This window comes from Salmo trutta, chromosome 24 (genome assembly GCF_901001165.1).
Source record: "Salmo trutta chromosome 24, fSalTru1.1, whole genome shotgun sequence".
In the NCBI taxonomy this organism is placed as follows: domain Eukaryota; kingdom Metazoa; phylum Chordata; class Actinopteri; order Salmoniformes; family Salmonidae; genus Salmo; species Salmo trutta.
The window spans coordinates 26,522,757-26,536,007 of NC_042980.1; the positions used below are offsets into that span (position 1 = coordinate 26,522,757).

Genomic DNA, 13,251 nt, shown 5'->3' on the forward strand with positions numbered 1-13,251 from the left:
AAGTTTGGTGACAGTAAAATGTCTGAGCAGACATTCCCTTGTTTTCAATAAACTGGGCCACAAACAGCATTTGCTTTGGAATTTTCCCCCCATGTTGATATAATATTTGTTTGTGTTACAAATCTCACTTTTATTATGTTTGATGTGTGAATATAAATATTTTTGTCTATTTGTTTATAGTTACCATTACCTCCCAACAAAATAAAAATAACCATTAAGAGAAGACCTAGTAAACCCAGAAGCCACCACAACATCCTACAGATGGTTTTGACTAGATGGTATACAGTTTATGTCAGAATTCACCAGAATTGACTTTTCGTAGCAGGTTAGGAGAATTTACGCAGCAGGTTAGGAGAACAAACGTAGCAGGTTAGGGGAATTAGGTTAAGGTCAGGAAAATTGTAAGGGTTAGGTAAAATGCCCCCAAAAACGTACATTTTACACAAGCTGTAATCTTTCTAGCCATGACCCAAGCCCAAAGGCCAGCAGATGGCAATATTGAGTCATTTCATTTTACCGTCCAAACGCATTGAATGCAGCTTATACATTCGTGTGTCCCTCGTGGACCGGTTTGTACCTAAAACATTCTCCATTCAGGCTGCATAGACTTCGATTTCCTCCTTAACTTTATTTAATGGTGTGAAGGCAGAAAACAACAGGAAAAATATGCGTACTTTCCTTATGAAACACAGATTTTCACCACCGTGCTAGAGTGGCTTAATGCTAATCTTGGATGTTGTGTATCGCTTCCAAAAATAATTCAGATTTGTTCCGTAAATACTAAAATTAGTGATGGGAAACCGAGGCTCTCTGAACCCTTTGGGGCGTTCACCAAATTGTGCCAAAAAATGGTTCATTACTCAGAGCTTCTAACGCAATGCATATTAGTGACATCTACTGGTCAAGAATAAATATCAGCATGTTTGATGTTAATATATACTTTTTTCCCCTGTCACTCCATCCGTACTTTGTGGCGCAATCAATAGGTGTGAACTTAGGTAACGTAAATGTAGCCTACTTAGAAAGTGGGGTTCACATCCTACTTACCTTTTTGCCTCAAGGTTCACTATTTATTTATTGTGCATATGTGGTATTATTTAGGATGCTGAAGACAAAAGATTATCATAGGCTACACTTAATGAAAACAAATAATTTGAACAACAATGGAAAGATAGTGTGGTTTCACAGAAAATACATTTCCAAACATAGCCAGATCTTGTGCCTATGCCAGTCTCAGATACCTGCTGAGCTACTGCTTGGTTGCAATACACTGGAAACATTTGAACTATCATAAATTGGTAAATAAGGTGTCCAGTAGAGGTCAGTGTTTGAAAGCAACTTGGAAGAAAGCACCGGCACCACAAACAATAACACAGCACACAAAAATAGAAATATACAGACAGGAGTACATACGCTTAACCTAGACAGGGGTATTATATTTCAAAAGAAAATGTACATTTGTCAAAAAAGTTTTATGGTATGTACTGCTTTTTTGTTTTTACATTTACTGATAATTTCTAAATAATGTTTCAGTTCTATGTTAAATAATTTAAAGAGGAGTTTGTTCTCCGCCACTTCATCTTATCAATACAGAATCTTCCAAGTAAAATAATAAAATTAACAAATAAAATTTAACCGGGGTCCATATCAGTTGGGTCAGAATAAAACGTTATATCAGAGTCTTCCAAATTAACATTAACAGTAGTTTACCTTAAAATAAAGTATTCTAACTCAATCCTAAATCTTCTGATGAGAGCAGTCCCAAAATCAATAGTCAGGAGTTTCTGGGTCACAAACACAAAACACATTTGTCATCTATAGCAATTTTGAATCTGTGTACAATAAAGGTCTTTACGGGGTAGGCTCTGTGAATGAGTTAATGTGATACTTCTTTCACCTTGTTAGATATACAATATTTGCTAGACAACAATGAAACTTTGTTCCAGTTCACTTGTCCCAGGGCTGCATTCCAGTATATTCTAGCAGAAGGAATAGTAACACCTTGACAGAGCTTTCTCATATTTATATATGCAGTACCAGTCAAAAGTTTGGACACACTTACTAATTTAAGGGTTTTTCTTTATTTTTACTATTTTCTACATTGTAGAATAATAGTGAAGACATCAAAACTGTTAAATAACACAAATGGAATCATGTAGTAACCAAAAAAGTACTAAACTAATCAAAATATATTTTACATTTGAAGTAGCCACCCTTTGCCACCCTTCTTCAAAGTAGCCACCCTTTGCCTTGATCAAATAAAATAAAATCAAATGTATTTATATAGGCCTTCTTACATCAGTTGATATCTCAAAGTGCTGTACAGAAACCCAGCCTAAAACCCCAAACAGCAAGCAATGCAAGTGTAGAAGCACGATGACAGCTTGATGACAGCTGTCACAGCTTGATGACAGCTTTGCACGCTCTTGGCATTCTCTCAACCAGCTTCATGAGGTAGTCACCTGGAATTTCAATTAACAGGTGTGCCTTGTTAAAACTTAATTTGTGGAATTTCTTTCCTTCTTAATGCATTTTATATAATTAGTGTAATTCAGTGATGTTGTATTGGATTTGCCTCAAACATAACGCTTTGTATTCAGGACATAAATGAAGTTTCTTTTCCACATTTTTTGCAGTTTTACTTTAGTGCCTTATTGCAAATAGGATGCACTACCTGGAATAATTGTATTCTGTATAGGCTTCCTTCTTTTCACTTATTTGGGTTTGAATTGTGGAGTAAATACAATGTTGTTGATCCATCAGTTTTCTCCTATCAAAGACATTAAACTGTTTTAAGGTCACCATTGGCCTCATGGTGAAATCCCTGAATGGTTTTCTTCCTCTTCGGCAACTGAGTTAGGAAGGACGCCTGTATCTTTTTAGTGTCTGGGTGTATTGATACATCATCCAAAGCGTAAGTAATAGCTCAAAAGGATATTCAATGTCTTTTTTTCTTTCTTTTTAACCCATCTACCAATAGGTGCCCTTCTTTGCGTGGCATTGGAAAACCTCCCTGGTCTTTATGGTTGACCGAGGGACCTTACAGATAATTGTATGTCTGGGATACAGAGATGAGGTAGTCATTCAAAAATCATGTTAAACACAGAGTGAGTCCATGCAACTTACTATGTGACTAGGACTAGTTAAGAACATTTTTACTCCTGAACTTATTTAGGCTTGCCATAAGAAAGAGGTTGAATACTTATTGACTCAAGACATTTCAGCTTTTCATTTTTAATTAATTTGTAAACATTTATAAAAACATAATTCAACTTTGACATTACAGGGTGTTGTGTGTAGACCAGTGAAACAAAATCTAAATGTAATACATTTTAAATTCAGGCTGTAACACAACAAAATATGGAAAAAGTCCAAAGGTGTGTGAATACTTTCTGAAGGCAGTGGAAAGCTCTTTCCAATTTTCTCAACAATATGAGAGAATTGTAAATTGTCCCTTTCTTTCTGATACCAAGATATGTGATCACATCCTTTACAGGGATATTACATATTGACTCATATAATTTAGCAGACACTCTTATCCAGAGCAATTCAGGTTTGCTCAAGGGCACATTGACAGAGTGTTCAGCTAGTCGGCTTGGGGATTTGAAACAGCAACCTTTCAGTTATCTGCTCAACGCTTTTAACCACTAGGCTACCTGCGGTCAATAATTCACAATGCAAATAATTCACATTTCCTAATATTCAGAGATAAACCAGACATGCAATAGACAGTCTTTGACGTGATGAAGTGACGTCTGTCACGTCCTGACCATAGTGAGTGTTATTTTCTATGGTCGATTAGGTCAGGGTGTGACAGGGGGTGTTTGTCTGGTTTTTGTATGTCTATGTTTTGGTTCTAGGTTTGTATTTCTATGTTGGTGTTATTTGGCATGACCTCCAATTAGAGGCAGCAGGTTGTCGTTTCTCTAATTGGAGGTCCTATTTAAGTTTAGGTTTGTCCCACAGGTGTTTGTGGGTGATTGTTCTTCGTGAGGTTTATGTTCCTCCAGCGTCACGGTTTGTTGTTTTGTATTTACTTAAAGTGTTAATTGTTGCATTCGGTTTCACTGATTTAAATAAAACATGTGGAACTACGAAAATAATGCATCTTGGTCCTCTCTTTCAAACAACCGTGACAACGTCATTGGTCACGTGGTAATGTTACTTAGAAACTACAGTGTATACCATCTATGCTTTGAAACGAGCAACCTATTATTATTTATTTATTTATTTAAAAAACATTTTATATATATAATTGCATGATTTAGGATGTTAAATAGAACACTGAACAGCCTATGCTTCTCGAAATCATTTAAAAGTTAGAAAGGAAGATTGCCGTCCAGTACAAACAGAATGAGCTGCACTCCAGTAGCTCTGGAGGTGAATTGGAAGAGAGTGAGGATGAACTACCTGAGATGGCAGGCTCCAGCCTCGCACCGATGATCATGATAAAGACAAATGTGGTCCAGTAGCAGTGACATTTTTGAATCGGTAAAGGTAACCCGAAGTGGACTTGTGATGATTTTTTGTGTTTCTTCCGCCCAGAGGGAGCGGGCACTCCACGCCACGTGAATGGGGACAAGAGCTCTTACTTGTTTTTCTTTCAGGAACAGGGTGGAGAAAGGAAAGGAGTGATTACTGGGTGGAAGTGGATCAACCATGTTGCTGGGGATCAGATGTATCCAATGCGAGAGAAGCAGGTTGAGGTTGCCATGGTCAGAGTTGTACAGAAGGTGTCGCATGCCGAGGCAGAGAAGAAAGTAGAGGAAGATTGGTGAGGGATCCTAAGAGGCTCCCGGTGAGTAGTAGACTTTTCACAAGTACAGAGTGAATTGGGAATCTCTGAATCAGAGAGGTACGGGGGGCTGCCTTAATCAACATTCACGTCTTCGGTGCCCAGGAAACAGTGGGTTAACTGCCTTGCTCAGGGGCAGAACGACAGATTTTTACCTTGACAGGTCGGGGATTGAAGCCAGCAACCTATTGGTTACTGGCCCAACGCTCTAACCACTAGGCTACCTGCCAAATGCAATGTGCTTCAGTAAGGTTGGCTTTTTATTGTTCCTTGCCATGGTTATTAACTGTACCGCAGAAATGGAACGTAAATCATAGAAAATAGGTGTTGTGGAGGCAGCTGCAGTGAAGTACTTGGGTTTATGAGATTTTATTGCAGAAGAGTTAAATGGGTGTGTTGAATGGTAGTGTCTCGGCTCCCAGGCAGAGTCAAAATAGGGGAATGGGATGGTGGGTTCTTAATGAGTTGGCAGGGATTTTTTTTCTCCTTTTCCCTTTTTCCCCTTTTTGTATCACAAAGTCTAATGGATTTATACTCCAGTCCAGTTGGGGGCGGTAGTGCACCATCAATATTGGATGCCAACTGCCGTTAAAACCAAACAAACAAGAATTTGTATTTATTTATTTTTATTTAACCTTTATTTAACTAGCCAAGTCAGTTAAGAACAAATTCTTATTTACAATGACGGCCTACCCGTCATTGTAAAGAAGAAGAAGAAGAAATAGGTCACTGCAAACCGTGGGGAAAGCGATATTGGCTCACATTCAACAAATCTGATCTAATAAAGTGGATATTTATCAAATCCGTCGTGATTGATGTATTGTAACAGTCCCACAATGTGGTTACTAGAGTACAATTTTTATATATTTGTCTGTTTTCGCTCCATAACATTTAGAAGTTGTTCTTTTTCAGGTTTAGAAGAAGTGACTGCTAAATGCTAACTCCCGTTCTTATTAGCTGGTAGTATAGCTAGCATAAAGAAATCGGTGATGGTAGTCAAAGTATTTTTTAACTGCAATACATCTGATCTTTACCTCAACATAGTGTGAAATACACATAAACAATAGCGTAAATGTAGGCACATTTTGCTGGGGTGCAGTGAGGAGAATCGGGATCTTTCCACAGGTGGATCTTTCCCTCACTGCATCTTTCCCTCCCATGCGATTCCATGGCATTTCCATTGTTTGGGTCGAGTTCCATTGACCTCCTTTACTAGAGACCCAGTCTGTGTTAAACAAGCAGATGAACAAGTTTTGCTGTGAGCCAATGGGGTAACCAAGGTGACCATGGTTTGTTTTCCCCCAAGGCGGACAGGGCCTTAACGTTCTATTTAAGTCAATTACAAAACTACATTTCAGAAAAGTACGTCTTTTTCAACATCGCCAGCTCCCAAGCGTTCTTGCTATTTAGAAAAATGTACAAGTGCATGTGTGAATTGAAAATGTGTTTTTTACACATCCCACCCCCTGGGACGTGCTCAGAGAGTGGGGTCAGATATTATTGACAGCAACCCTGGAGCAATTAGGGTTAAGTGCCTTGCTCAAGGGCACAAAGAATGTTTCACATAGTCAGCTTGGGGATTTAAACCAGCAACCTTTCAGTTACTTGCCCAACATTCCTAACCGCTAGGCTACCTGGCGCAACATTAAGCTAGCCAAGACCAACAAATGGACTATACAGAAAGAGTTAACCGTTTTAACTAACCCTAATCTTAACTCTTAACCTAACTCCTAAACTTCACCCTAACCTTAACCCTAACCCCTAGCCTAGCTAACGTTAGCCACCTAGCTAGAATTCATAACATATTGGACGTTTTGCAAATTCGTAACATATTGGACATTTTGCAAATCCATAACATATAATATGAATTGTAATTCGTAACATATCATATGAAATAGGTGATGGACATCCACAAATGAATACATACCATGCGAGGCGTGGGGTGGCACGTCATGCTGAGTGGAGTGTCTCAGGTTTGCGTACAGATGCTCTGAGACCAGGTTGCCCCTTGTTCTCACTGTGTGAACACTTAAGGAAAGAAATACACCACAACAATGTTATTCTAATCTAATACAAAGAATATGTATCTCCCAAAGTAGTGTCTTTGAAATTCTCGTACACTATATCAAAACCAATCACATGTGTTTATTTTATAAAGAAAATCCTAGTTTATGAGGACACTGTTGGCTTCCTCGTCTGTCTCAAGCCATATTCACTTCCCTGTGAACCCTTTGCACCATTTCATCCTGCATTGTTTAGCCCCATCTACAGTATGTCAAGCGACAGGTCCAACTGTGGTTTATGAGTCACACATCTTCGAGGTCTTGCCAGAACCAGATGATGGATACTTCATGGAAGAGAAAGGCCCTATTCTTAGTCATTAGACTTAAATAATATGTCTATGTTGAACACAATGTATATGGTGAACACAATGTATATGGTGAATACTATGTATATGGTGAACACAATGTCTATGTTGAATGCTATGTCTATGTTGAATACTATGTCTATGTTGAATACTATGTCTATGTTGGACCATCATAGATAGAGTACAACAGTTGCTTTGAGAGGGGTGACTAGCCTCACAGCAAGAAACTACATTTCTTTGATCTTATCATATTTAACAAGCATTGTTCAATAAATTAATCTATTACAAGAATATCAATGACACAGATAATTAAGGAAATGAATAATACATATCACAATTGAATTTGACCTGAACACAGTTGTTCATCAATTATAACTCTCTATTTATGTGTGGTCCCTTTTGACCCATCGAAGTGTCAGGCTGATCATTAATGGGCCTTCAGTCTGGCATGTTGACCAGGTGTTTGGCTCCTCTACAGTGACTCTGTGTCACACTAAGTAGTAATGGAAGGCAGCCTGGCTCTCTGAAACAAGAGCTGTAGGCTCATGTGACGTCACACTCCATAGAATAGCATTCCACTTAAAGGCTGTGGTTTTCCTCTATATGCCATGCTTAAAATACTAGTCATTATTTAGATTCTCACTAACAGATGACATATACTGATTGCTGTGTACTGTAAATTACTTTTCCATATCCACTGACGTACTCTGTTTACTCTCCCTATCAATACTCCAATAGCTCTTTGTACATCCTTCCAATTCCTTGCTTTTAACTGGTTCGCAAAAATGTGAGCCAGGTAAAAATGGTACAAATTTGTTTGTGTGAGCACACATCCGTGTGTGTGGGTATACTAAACCGGATTGAGACAAAGCTTCCTAGTTATCGTTCTAAGGAAATAGAATATGGAAATTCTCTTTTACCATCTTATATTTTATTTAGTTAGTAATGGCATTGTGAAATGAGGCAGAGCCTCTCCCTAAGAACCTGTGAGACAATCGTTTGTTTTGGACCATCTCCATGACAAGTACTACAGAATGGCCATGAAATATGATGCCATTCCAAAACTCAAAACTATTTTTCAGTATGTTTTTGAACAGACAATTCTTGAAAAAGTAAGAATAAAAAAAGTATTAATTTTGCTGAAGTCCTATAAGCCTCAAAAAGCTTATGGACGAAGAAGTAAAGCAAACTGAAAAACCTTTACATGAATTAATTACACATCATGATCAGAGTCCCCAGTGCATCATCGTTACTGTGATGGAAATACAACATCAAGCACATCATTGGCAGTGATGAATCAAAGTCCAATATCTCATTCCCACTTCATTAAATATCTACTGCATTTCCTCAGGCAAGGTAAAAGACAACGACAGCTGAGTAGTAGAGATGACTATTTGAATAGGAGTGTGGGTGTATTTAGTGGGGAATGTCCTGTGATCATAAAAGCCATACTGTAGGTGCGATAAAATGCAAACATTTTTTAAATAATTATGAGGTCTTAAGTTGCCAGACAAATAGGCTGGTCGTTCATTCTATCCATTATTTTTGCAATGATTGCTATGCTAAACAAATCATTGCCATGTAGCTCCAGGCTAGCTACAGTACTTCTCCTTTGCTCTAGCCAACTAAAGAAAGCAGCTGAAATGACAGCAACTATGTGTACTTTCCTTTGTTTTACATTTGTTTCTTTCTTTTGCCATTTCTTTGGATATATCCATTATAATGATCCTGATAAATTAATGTGTCTGGCTCAGAGAAACTGTCAGTCACGTCACGTTCATATGCATGGTACGGAGGAGATCGCAAAAAAACTTCCACAGGTCAGAGAAGCAGACAGCAAGGTTTAGACAAACCCTAACTGTTGCAAACGAAATGCTAACCTAGTAGCATGGGGGAAAATTGTTTAGATACTTTTTAACAGGGGAGATGAAGTTAAGGCTATAATATAAATTGACTGGCTGGGTTGTGGGACAGTAGTCTGGCTGATACCAAACTCGAAGTCCTCCTGACTTTAGAGTCTGGAAAGGCTGTTTTGATGTTGTCTCACTCAAACACCTACAGGCACAGCCACACAAAGCCCCTGAGCACCGACCGCTTCCATTACAAATGTTGGATTTTCAATTCGAAACAAGGAGAGGTCTCAACCAATCAATCCGTCTGCTCAATTTCTGAGTGAATATTGCATTAATAAACGGCCTCCTTTCCAGACCAGTGAGTCACAGCTCTTCCTTGCTGTGTGGTACCGTGAGTCACGTCAGCCAGGCTAGTGGATAGTGGATGCGCATTGATAAATCAAATGGAACTGTTAACAGGCATTACCCGGTGAATGCGGGGATTGTTGTGCTATAACTCCCTTCTATCAACCAGTCAGCATCCAGGATCCAAACAACCCGTTTTATAAATGTTTTTATATAATTTACATGGTGACAGCATGGTATCCCAGGAATACCGAACATTCCAAAGCACAAAAAAAATGCACCTGCCCTATGGGCGGTAAACCATTGAATCTGATTCATTTGATTCATTGCAATTCAATCTTTGAGGACTGCAATCATAGAAATACTATGTATTTATGCCTATTAATAAGCCATTGTCAACATCTCGTCTATGGTCATTTTGCTCGCTGCTCACTGTCACCCTATGTTTACATATTACTCATCCACCAGCTGGCTCCATTTTAACCTGGCAGATTACACACAACAGCTTTACAATATTATGTTTTACCCTGGCAGTCAATGATGATGATGATAAGGTAAGCTGCATTAAAACTTTAATGGTCTAAGTTATATTGGTATTGAACTGTGCAGGTTTGATAGGAGTTCCACCCTCTTCATCACATGAACCACCAACAGAGAAAGGCAGTGTTTTCTCTTTCCGTGTTTTCTGTGCCTAACTAAAAGGCTATACAAAAATGTAAATGAAAAAAAAAAAACGTTTATTTAAAAACTGATAAGATATTAAAAGTTTTTGAAAACGAACAGCACCTAATTACTTTAGGCACATTGACATAGTGTGCCAAACTGACACATTGACAATGCCCACAGCCTAATCTCTTGTGGACAGACTATATAACATAAATGGTGTAATTTACATTGGGTTGCCAAGATTACCCACAAGAATACCCACAAACAAACAACATAAATATGAGTGAGCATCGCGAATGAATGACTACACACCATTAATGTTATTCTGAGAGAAATTTGAGACATTTACTGCTTTGGAGCAGGGGCCACTTCAGGTTTAACAGGGGCCGCTTCAGGTTTTGCAGAGGCAGGTTCACCTTGTACAGGGGCCGCTTCAGCCTTTGCTGCTCCTTCTTTGGGTGGACATAATTTCCTGGAGAAAACAAGAGGTTTGTTGGATGTTTCACCAGTGCTGTGAGTAGACTTCCAGTTTTATTTTTGACTGGAACGAATTGCAAAAATCACTGAAGTAGGAGACTTATATTTCCCTCACTAACTTTAAACATCAGCTATCTGAGCAGCTAACCGATCGCTGCAGCTATACATAGCGCATCTGTAAATAGCCCATCCAATCTAACTACCTCATCCCCATATTGTTTTTATTTACTTTTCTGCTCTTTTGCACACCAGTATTTCTACTTGCACATCATCTGCACATCTATCACTCCAGTGTTCATTTGCTAAATTGTAATTACTTCGTTACTATGGCCTATTTATTGCCTTACCTCCTCACGCCATTTGCACACACTGTACTGTATATAGACTTTTTTTTCTATTGTGTTATTGACTGTACGCTTGTTTATTTCATGTGTAACTCTGTGTTGTTGTTTGTGTCGCACTGCTTTGCTTTATCTTGGCTAAGTCGCAGTTGTAAATGAGAACTTGTTCTCAACTGGCCTACCTGGTGGAGTAAAGATTCAATTAAAACATTTTAAAAAATACATATTTATTTTCTTTTTCTAGGTAATGCAAATCTGCTACTTACACTGTATCTGTTGAGTCCTTTACAAAACCACACACTTTGCTACTCTGCTCCAACTGCTGTTTGAGAGTGGTGATCTCCCCAGTCCAAGCCTCCTTTTCAGTTTTGAACGTCGCTGAGGAGACCAGACAAGGAGAGGAGATCAGAAGAGAAGAGCAGAGAAGAGAGGCAAAGGGAAGCCACTTCAGAAATGCAACCAGAGAGAGAGATGCGCTCTGTTACAGTGGGTGACATGTTACCAGATTTCACCACCTTGTGGCACAAGTGGCTACAGGAATAACAACTCTACTACAAAAAAACTCACATACCTTCAATATCACTCTGCTCCTTCTGTATGGGTGCAAAATCTTCCTCCTTTTGTTTCTTTGTGCCGAAAGTGAGAGATAACAAAAAATATAGGTAAAGGGGAAAAATAACATTTACGCCTACTGTTTGCTGTACATACTAAAAATCCTTATCTGAGTCCTTCAAATCCTTCTACTCAGCACTTTCCACTGCGCACAGACGTCAATTCAACGCTTATTCCACGTTTGTTCAACATCATTTAATTGAAATTACGTGGAAAAAATGTTGATTCAGTCAGTGTGTGCCCAGTGGGTTGACAAGCACCATACACCAACCTGGGTCAAATGTTAAATACTTTCAATTGCTTTTTTGATTGCTCTAGTTCAGTGCACCATGTTCCAAGCTACACAGCCCGAAGCCATTGTCATCACTGTTCAATGCTTGGGATTGCACTTTTGGGACTATTCCATTGGATCCATTGTACCAGGAAAATGAAATCAAGAACAGCTTCATTATTTGACATAGCTGTATGTACAGTATTCGACCCAGGTCTATTTAGTGCAGCCCAGCCCAGCCCTGTACCTGGAGAGCTACTGTCCTCCAGGTTATCGCTCCAACCCTAATTTAGCACAACTGATTTTACTTTTAGCTGCTCACCAATGCCTTATCTAGCTGAATCAGGTATGTTAGATAACGGTTGGGCTGAAAACGAACAGGATGGTAGATCTCCATGGAGAGTGTTGGGCAGTCCTGGTCTAGTCTTTATAGTACACCAATGGTCTATATGTACAGTATTTAACCCAGGTCTGTCTAGTATGTATAGAACAGTAATGATCTGTCTCTCACCTTGTCTGCCTGGCAGGCCTCGACCTCAGTCTTCTTCTTCCCCTCCTCTTCGGTCAGTTTGTTCACCTCTGCCTCCATCTCCTCCACATTCTTCTTCTTCCAGTCTAGCTGCCCCTTCAGCAGGTTTTCCAGCCACTGCCTCTCCTTGAGTTGGTCGACGCGCGTCCGCTGCATCTGATCCAGATGCAGGTTCTGCAGGGTCAGCTTGGCTTTTGTCAGGTGCTGGCCAAAGACGATCAGGGCCAGGCCCATAGCAAATCTATGAACTGCTTTGTATGTCATTTTGTTCCTCTTCCTTTTCTCTACAGTATATCTGAGGCTTACTGTCATTTCTGGTCCTGTATTCCTCTTCCTGGGTTGCCTCTAGTTTTCTTAGTTCAAAAGATGCTTCGTAATCCAAATTGAAAACACTGTCAAAAAACACAAAAAAACGCCTCAAACCTCAATGTAAAGAGTGAAGAGCACGTATTGTACAGCTCTCTAGCACCACCTCCTACCACTCCCCACCTCCCGTTATCTGGTTGTGTGGTTGGTTATGTTTATGGCATAACCAGTTTGACAGTTCCAACAGGAAGGATGGGTCTAATCACGTGGCTAAGGTGTAAGAGAGGATTTCAGGTGAAAAAAAGAGCAGAGCAGTCGCAGGTATAGTCGATCATAAATCACTTCGGTTAAATACATGTTTGCAAACAGAGAGACACCTCTCACACAGAAGCCAAGAAAAATGTCTAACTCGCCTTCTCCAAGTAGGCCCTAATATTCCAGTCTCGCAGCACCAATGTTCCGTAAACATCAGCCTGGGAGGTTTGTACGGAGTTACAACAAAAGACAGTGACTTTGCTAGCTGCTACAGAAGGACAGTGTTCATAAGGTCATAAATACAATAACATACAGAGTATCAGTGTCCTCAATCCTTGTACATCCAGTCTTGCTTCAATCACTATATTATTAGTTTAATACATAACATACAGCACCAAGCCTACTGACCATCAAACCTTACACAAACGAGTGT

The 13,251-nt window shown here is 39.3% G+C and overlaps 1 protein-coding gene across 1 annotated transcript; it reads right to left on the bottom strand.

Moving 5' to 3' along the window:
- Positions 1 to 5,282: 5,282 nt before the first annotated feature.
- On the bottom strand, positions 5,283 to 12,521 carry LOC115160518 (uncharacterized). The gene is made up of 6 exons (XM_029710686.1): positions 12,240 to 12,521; positions 11,417 to 11,552; positions 11,112 to 11,223; positions 10,377 to 10,499; positions 6,723 to 6,823; positions 5,283 to 6,020 (listed from the first exon to the last, which is right to left on the bottom strand). Exons 1-6 carry the CDS (start codon positions 12,519 to 12,521, stop codon positions 5,749 to 5,751), a joined length of 1,026 nt encoding a protein of 341 aa, XP_029566546.1. The 3' UTR covers positions 5,283 to 5,748.
- Positions 12,522 to 13,251: the final 730 nt, after the last annotated feature.

Bases quoted from the DNA above. Each gene is read 5' to 3' on its own strand.
- LOC115160518 (XM_029710686.1), bottom strand. From the start codon at position 12,521: ATGACATACAAAGCAGTTCATAGATTTGCTATGGGCCTGGCCCTGATC. The intron at 11,553-12,239 runs GTGAGAGACAGA...AAGGATTTTTAG, and splicing joins AGGCCTGCCAGGCAGACAAG to TATGTACAGCAAACAGTAGG. The intron at 10,500-11,111 runs GTAAGTAGCAGA...TGTTTTCTCCAG, and splicing joins AAGGACTCAACAGATACAGT to GAAATTATGTCCACCCAAAG.